This window comes from Eurytemora carolleeae, unplaced genomic scaffold (assembly GCF_000591075.1).
Source record: "Eurytemora carolleeae unplaced genomic scaffold, Eaff_2.0 scaffold169, whole genome shotgun sequence".
NCBI classification, from domain to species: domain Eukaryota; kingdom Metazoa; phylum Arthropoda; class Copepoda; order Calanoida; family Temoridae; genus Eurytemora; species Eurytemora carolleeae.
This window is the reverse complement of record NW_019396316.1, coordinates 345,445-354,406: the sequence shown is the minus strand read 5'-3', so window position 1 is coordinate 354,406 and position 8,962 is coordinate 345,445. Positions and strand designations below refer to the sequence as shown.

Here is an 8,962-nt window from a genome sequence, read left to right as displayed (position 1 = left end):
AAAACTTAAGATTTCTTTTTAAATCTATGACAATGACAATAAATAAAATAAATAAATAAATCGGCTTTTACTCAGGCCACCGTTGTTCTTGAAAAGTAAGACAAATACTAATGAATAGCTAATAGGCTATTCCGTTTACCCTCAAATTATCCAAATAAGTGAGAAAAAAAATTAAATAATGTCTTCAAACCTCCAAACATTTTTTTTTCTAATTTAAATTATAATTTAGGAAAAATAAACAAATTAAAAAGGGAACAAGTAAAATTTCCGTAAAAAAAATCCCGCCATATTTGTTATCTTCGACTGATGCACCCCGTTGCATGAGATTTGTATTTTGATATAAAATGTGTATAATACGGATTTAAATATTTTCCATTGATCGCTCAGTCCAGATCTGGTCTTGTACGAGGTAACATAGAAAATTTACTTTTCAGTTTCACGAACATATATTGTGTTCGAAATATCGAAAACGTTGTCTGTTTCTTTGTATGTTTGATATTCAAACTTGTGAGCCCCCTGACTCCCCTGACCGATTTTCCTCAAATTTTGTATGTGGAACTCTGTATTACGGGAATGTTTTTAGCTTGGTTTAAACGTTTTAAATAAATTGTGTTGATATTTCAACTTAAATTATTTTATCTGACAAAATTCATGTATTTCAGAATTACCTATCATTTTGATACGCATAGAGAAAGCAGTTTTTCATAATGGAACACATTGATATTTTACAGGATCTAATAAACTTTTTCTGTGTAGGAATTTGAAAAGGGATTCAATATATATAATTCTTACAAGAGTTTCCAAACGAATTGATTCCCACTTATCATTCAAGACAAAAAATGTTAAATATTTAAATATATATGTTGTTATTAACAGAAGTAAAAAATTAATATTAAATATATAATTTTTTTAGGGATAGATTGTTTGAATAGTTTCCCTTGTATAAATCTGTAAATATGATCAAATACATAATTGTAATGGTAAGCTAAGTAGTTTTAACTTTTTTACATTTTTTATATTTTTTTATTTTTTTATTTCAATATTTCTATATTTTGATCTTCAATTCAATATTTCTATACATCATTGGTCTATATTTCTATATTTCTTTATTTCTTTATTTCAATACTTCTATAAATATTTTTAAATTTCATATTTCTATATTTCAATGTTTCTATATTTCTATATTTCTATAATTCTATATTCCTATTTTTCTATATTTGTATATTTTCAATATTTTCATTTTTCAATATTTAAATTTTTCAATATTTAAATTTTTCAATATTTAAATTTTTCAATATTTAAATTTTTCAATATTTAAATTTTTGATATTACAATATTACAGCTCTGTTTATCTGCATATAGCTTCCAGAAGATAGTTGAAAAGGAACAGGTAGTTAGAAATTATAGTTGAAAAAGAAACAGGTAGTTAGAAATTATAGTTGAAAAAGAAACGGGTAGTTAGAAATTATAGTTGAAAAAGAAACAGGTAGTTAGAAATTATAGTTGAAAAGTTTACAAAATTTTGTTCCAATACTCTCATTTTTTTATCTAAAAACTATGTTGGATATTTTCCGACGGAGATTGCAATATTAATCTATTATATTCTTGGAGAGATTGCAATATTAAACGAATATTTTCTTAGAGAGATTGCAATATCACATTAAAATTTTCCTAGGGAGGTCATGCAATATTAATCCAATATTTTCCTAAGGAAGTTGTAATATTAAACTAATATTTTGCTAGGGAGATTACAAGGTTAGTCTAATATTTTCGTAGGGACATTGCAACTTCAATCTAATTTTTTCCTATGGAGATTGCAATATTAATCTTACATTTTTCTAGGGAGATTGCAATACTAAACTAAAATTTTCATTGAGAGATTGCAAGATTAATTTAATATTTTTCTAGGAGATTGTATTATTACACAAAAATTTTCCTAGGGAGATTGCAATATATTAATCCAATATTGTCCTAGGGAGATTGCAATATCAATTGAATATTTTCCTAGGGGATTCCAACTTTAATCTAATATTTTCCTAAGGAGATTGCAACTATTATCTAATATTTTCTTATGGAGATTGCAACTTAAATATAATATTTTCCTTTGCAGATTGCAACTTTAACATAATATTTTCCTTTAGAATTGCAACTTTAATAAAATATTTTCCTATGGAGATTGCAACTTTAATCTAATATTTTCCAAAGTAGATTGCAACTATAATCTAGGAATTTCCTAGGGAGATTGCAACTTTAATATAATATTTTCCTAGGGAGATTGCAATATTGTGGATAAACGTGTGTGTGACGGAACTGTAGCAAAGGTAAAGTATGGCGTCCTCTAAACAAGAGTACCATTAAAAGCTTTGTCTATGTTCGAGAAAAAAATAATAATGTTTATAATTTTGAAAACTGATTATTTTTATGGGTTCTTTACAATTTAAATTACAAATGTGACTTGTGCATTTCTACTGTATGGGAAGACATAACGGATTAATCTAAATAAATAACTTTAAAACCTTGAAAGCAGGACATTATCTTCAACATTATTAAATTAATTGATCAAGGGCACAGTCGTGAATCCAGCATTGTCTTATTTGCAGGAATGGGTCACTTTAAATCACGCTAACAGTCCCGTTAAAAAAAAATATTTTAATTCTGCATTCAAGCATTAATTTTTTCATAATATGTATAAAGGTTAGACCGGATGGGACCTCGATTGTTTGCAAGGGTGGAAAATTTCAGGTAAAATTTATTTTTTTTTTAATTCAAAATTTTCAAATCCGTTTACTTTGTAAATCTTAAACATGCAGTAAAAACCAAAAAACTGTGGACTACGAAGACGACGTTTTAGCAATTTTTAAGTGTAATTTTGATGTTGTTAAAAAGTGAATAAATTCTTTATTAAGTGAAAAGGGGTTGAGTACCTGCACAAACACTGTGTTATGTTAATTGGACTATATAAGGGGTGTCCAAATAAACATTGAAATTAAGAGACGAATTTGAAGTCGTATTTATTAAATCTGAAAAGTGTTTTAAAAAATGGAAAATTGAGTGAGTCACAACTAAAAAAAACTCATCAAATACGTTAAAAAGTTATAAAACTGGATTTTAGTACCATTATTTGGCCATAACTTCTTTAAATTTTAATATATTTAAAAATGGTTTTCGAATCTGAAATCAGCATGAAATTTCCAAGAAAATGATGTATCATACTTATTTTTGGAAATATTTTTTTAGGCCTTGCGGAAAATTTTCCAATATTAAATTGTCAATTCGCAACCCTATGGGCGATTTTGAATTTTTTTATTACAATATTTATATTAATTTAAAACGCAGCGACCTCAGGTGGGCGGCTGGCTGAGTTCTAAAAAAAAGTCACAAATCAATCACCCTTAACGTCCAGCATACATTTACAAGAAAGGAAAACACTCCTAATTTTCAAATCATCAATCAGATAAAGGTATACACGTTATCATTGGGAATCGAGCATGGCCCTCTTTTAATGGAGGATCACTTGAAATTATCATCGTGTATTTGACGAGCTTAAAAATAGATATGTTTTGGGACACTTCATAAAATGAGTTAAAATTCGGCAAGGCAAACCACTTTTGTATGTGGAACAGTAGTTCTAAATTATTTTAGATTAGTTTAGGGCTATTTTTTTCTTTTTTACGCAATGCAGACTGACCCTTTTCTTCGATCTAACAGAATTCATAATCTAAGGCCCACAACATTTGGTAGCAAAGATATCCGGATTAGAAATATAAGTTTGTGAACAACTCAGTTTATTTAGACATTCTTATCTAACAGAAGTCATAGCTTGAAATATCAAAAGTCTACAACACCAGCTTGCAAAGATGTAGAGATTAGAAAAATATAATTTGTGGCGAATTTTTAGTTCTTTTTGTGTTTTTTTTTTATGTTACTTACAAAGTGAGTAAAAAAGCGGCATTAGCTTTAGTTTACAAACCACAATGAAAATGTTTTCAGAGTTCATGTTTGGGGTTAAAATATATAAAATATAGTAAGACAAGTGCTAAATTTATTTTAACACAAACCACGCGAAATAAAATTATTTAACATTTTTTTTTTTTAAATCGATTAAAAAATCAGATTTTTTTCTAAAGTTTCAAAAAAATCTATTGATGAATAAAACATAACACGCATTTTCCATTTGATAAAATATTGTTGCATTTTAGTAAGTATCTACAATTCTAAATTTTTCAACCTAAAAATGAACCATGCCAACTGAAGTTATGATTTCAAGTAGTCAAATAAACATGAAACCCAGCAATTGTGTTTGTTCACAGACTCGTTCCACTTAATAAGTTAATGCATATGTAAAATTTCTTAATGTCGTCTTCCTTTTCAAGAGTTTTAGTGGGTTTCATCAAACAATGGCAAATCAAAAACCTTTAATGTCCAAGAAACATTTATAAGATTTGAATTTTCACTAATAGCATGTTACAAAAAAACTCGTTTACAATTAAATTTTTTTTTATTTACTAATCCCTATATCTTTCCAACCTGATGGTTTAAGCCTTGTATATTTCAATATTAATGGTCTATGACATCGGGTTGCAAAGATATATTAAATGAAAATTAGAGTTTTTGGCATAAACTCATTTTCTTTGAACTTGAAATGAAAAACCATAAGTCTTTGCTCTTATAATCATCAGTCGAATCTCTTAATTGATTTTGAAATGTTTTGATTGACAGAATTATTGTTACACTTTGAAATTAAAACTCAGCCCTCATAGTCTAACGTTTTATGAACAACATTTTCATCAGACATATATCTAACGTTAGACTAATCAATTTAGTATTCAGAGAAAAGTTATGAAACATGATTTACAGAATTACATTTTTTTAAATGTTATACGTTACATTATTGAAATTTATACTCTGTAAAAAAACTTTCGCTTCCTGATTATTAAAACAATAACCCACTTCTGCAACGTTGAATTTTTCATTATACTATAAGGAAGAACGTTTCAAAACGTTTTCATAAACATTAATGCATTTTTCAGTTATACAACGTTACACTTTTTATAAGTTGAACTTTGAAATATAAATCCTTTCGTTACGATATTCAATCAAATCACAATTCATTTTTCAAACGTTAGACTTTCAAGCTCCCCTTGGAAACAAAACATTTCTTTACGTTATGGTCGAAAAAGTTGTAGATATTAGAAAAATAACGTTACAATTCCACAAAACTCTAACGTTGGGGTTGGGGGTATATTCCTCTAACGTTAACGTTTAACGTTAACGTTAGGTATGAGCTCCTATAACGTGAACGTTTAACGTTCACGTTATATAGAATATATCGAAACGTTACACATTATTGTAACGTAACGAACAAAAACGTACATTTTACGTTACGTTACACTATCGTTGACATCTCTACAAGATAAACAGTAAAAAGAAACAACTATACTGTGATTGTGAACGGGAATTTCTTGTTTTACTAAGCACAACGTATGCAATCAAAACATAAACAAACAAATTTTTAACTCTAGCAGACGAAACATATGCGGATTACATCTTTCTCAGTAGGTATCACTATGCTAATTCAAAAATCCATTTACAAAGACGATATCAAAATCGTCACTTAATTCTCATGTTTATTGGGACACCCTGCGAAAGAAATTATAACTTGAGTTTAAAGTCGTCTAATTCAGTTTTCTGGTTCTCATGGTATTATATAAAATATTGGATCATCTTTAAACTTTAACGTCAAAATACGAACATGATGCCTAAATAACACCTTGCACCACATTTATTGTATTGTCCAAATTCTTAAGAAAATTAAATGTCAGTGAAGATTGTATACGAATTAACAAGATTACACTTAAATTGTTATAATTGCTCATGTCAAATAGATGAGAGGGAAAACGGGAATAGCTAATAACAATAAATCTTACTAAGCAGAGACATTTTTTTGATTCAACCCCCAACTNCCCGCCGTTCCACAAACCTGCAATGTAATGTTTTTGCCTTGTTGAAATGGTTTGATTTTCCAAGAATTTTAGGCAGTCTGATTTCACTGCACCAATACAAATATTAAATAAGAATTATATTTGTATATCATTCGTTCCTATGTATTGTAATTTCAGGGTTAGTATACAAAAAGAGTACCAAAAAACTGTTGAATTAGTGTCGTCGTTGTTCAATTATTTTACTATGGTTTTTTGTAACTTACAGTTGTGAAATTAAAAGTCAGAAACTTGTGTTTCAATAATACTGATATAATTTGTTATTAGATAAATCTAACAAAAACTTACAGTAGTTACCAGAAAACTTTGGAATAGGAAGACGACTTAAGGACACAAAGTACGACTTTAAAATGTCCAATGAACATGAGACACAGCAACTGTTCAGTTTAAACCGATCCATTTCACTCAATAGGTGATTTAATAAGTTACTAGTGAAACTGTTTTGTTACAACATCAAATACAATTAATTATTGTCATCTTACTATTCCAAACTTTTCTGTTGCTCACTGTAAAAAAGCTAAAATTTATAATATAAAATTTTGAAATTTTAACGCAAAGAATACTAACCTTTTACCCAACCATTTTAAGGTAAATCCAGTAACTACTGAGTTTCACCGATTTCTTTATATATTTTCCCACATTATTACATCTATGTTAAGGAAGACGACATTATTCCTCAGTTTTCTGGTTTTCAATGTAGATTATCTGTTCGGTGATTAAACGTAATATTAGGCTTCACCTGCTAAAGGAAGAGTTGGTAAAAAGCTCGGAGGAGACGGAGAGAGCGGAGGTATCATTCCCTTTAATATATTTATTTCATAGATTTTTCATTAGTTTTAATTATTTATTTCAGATTCAGTATTCAATTTTTGTAATTTTGAATTTTTGTATTCTTTTAATAACTATCAAATTATATAATGTTTTTGTATTTTGAATTTTTTTAGTCTAATAACTATAAAATTTTATAATGTTTATAAATTATTTAATCCATAATATTTTGAAATTTTTGTTTCATTAAATGAACATAGTTTTAAGTTAATCTAAATGTTAAAAAGTTACATGACCATATTCACAAAGTTACCCTTCAAACCTTTGTCTTCAGGATCTTTTCAATGCTGTAAATTGATGTAATTAATATTTTTTTACAGAATGGATATCTTCCTCATTGTTACTCAGTAAAGCCTAACGTGTTTGATTCTTTCATGTAACTATTTAAATTTGAGGTTCAATTATAGTTACGTAAACTGTCCCTTTAAGATTGTGAATGGTACGGCCAAGTGTACTGTGATGGTGATGTCGTTGAGGTAAATATACATAGATTAATTACAATAACAGATAGAGCACTAGATGTCGTCTTTTCAAGATTTAGGGATTTTTCGTTCACATTAACCCTGAGGCAGAAGTCCAAAGTAGTTACGCGAAGTCTGCGTAAAGCAGGCTCTCTCTGTTTTGAAAATCTACGCGAAGTGTGCGTAAAGCATGCTCTCTCTGTGTTGTAAATCTACGCCGACTGCGTGAAAAGAAAGAGTTTAAGGTCGTCATTAAAGTCTCATCCTTGGTGGGAAACCCTGTATATTTGTTTTTAAATATATCAAATGATATTAAAACTAAAAATTAAAAATTAAATTTGTAAAATAAACTCTTTTTAAGGATTTGTTTATTTGGAAACACCAAGTGAAATGTGCTCAGGGGAAAATGTTTATCTATCACAGGTAATAGTAATAAACGATCAGTAGTTGAACTGTTTAGACATAGTTAAACCACATATCTTGTGCGCAAGTTTTGAAGATAAATAGTTCAAATATATTCTATAGGTTTTATAATACTTTTCTCGTTTGTCCGTTTATACCAAGTAAATTCTCAAAATTACAAAAATTTGTCTTCAAATATTTAGATTTTTTGCAAAATTTTGAAAATCGACAAAAAAATGTTATTAAATCTGCAAACTTTTTTGTTATTATTTTATAATATACCAAGAGAAGATGCTAACAGAAATGTCCACTTTTTTTCTTTTCCTTTAGATCATTGCAAGAAGTTGAATCAGATCCCAGGTTTCAGGTCTAGAAATTTTTTTTAATTTCAAAGTTCAAGTAGAATTTTTAAAATGGAATCGAGTCTTTGTCACAAATCTGATTTTCTAATCCTTTAATCTGTTCAACCCAATATCGTAGACCTTAGATATTTCAAACTATGAAACTTGTTGGATCAAATGTTTTAAGTTTGAAATATCTGCGTTGTACGACAACTGGTTGCAGAGATATTGGGAATTAAAAATGAGAGTTAGTGGCAGAGACTCAATTTCTTTATTGATTTATATTTATTTTGTTTATACAGCAACAAAAGTGAAATTAACTGCTTTACAATTTTATTTTGTAATCCCGTCGTAATACTTTGATATTTCAAATTATGAATTCTGTTGGATCAGTTTTTTTTGAAAATAAAAGGTTTACAAAGGGTGCAAGAGTAGAGATAAAACAGCTCATTTGTATTTCCAGCTATTTACTTTTTAGATTTAACCAAGTACATCGGAGAGATCTAACGAATTTATAAATGTCGTCTTGACAATTTTTCAATGTTTTTTCACTATTATACCATTACCTACATCTTAATAATTTCAAAACTAAATATACATTCCATTATCAGTAAGTTAATATATTTTATATATTCTTTTGATGTCTCCGAAGTACGTACTGGGTTACACTATAACAAAGTTGTCAACTTTTAAATCATAAATTTAACTAAATCAAATCTAATAAGTTGTTCCTAATCTCTCATAAGCCAAACCTTTGTAAAACAGAAATTCGGTTCTTTGTATCAAAACATTAATTAGAGCTTTTGATGATTTCGTTTAGAAAAAAACTTAAAATATTTATTTTAATTTTATTTTCAACAGGAACTTCTGAAGACCAGAGAAACCGAAGAAACTTCTTTAGAAAAATAAAATAATAAAAAATGTAATTAAA

At 28.0% G+C, this 8,962-nt stretch overlaps 1 protein-coding gene across 1 annotated transcript; it reads left to right on the top strand.

The window, feature by feature from the left end:
- Nucleotides 1–370: 370 nt before the first annotated feature.
- On the top strand, nt 371–8,957 carry LOC111700800 (uncharacterized). The gene is made up of 10 exons (XM_023471842.1): nt 371–409; nt 914–980; nt 1,343–1,390; nt 2,271–2,321; nt 2,695–2,742; nt 6,732–6,789; nt 7,257–7,303; nt 7,650–7,711; nt 8,021–8,057; nt 8,893–8,957. Exons 2-10 carry the CDS (start codon nt 957–959, stop codon nt 8,938–8,940), a joined length of 423 nt encoding a protein of 140 aa, XP_023327610.1. The 5' UTR covers nt 371–409; nt 914–956; the 3' UTR covers nt 8,941–8,957.
- Nucleotides 8,958–8,962: the final 5 nt, after the last annotated feature.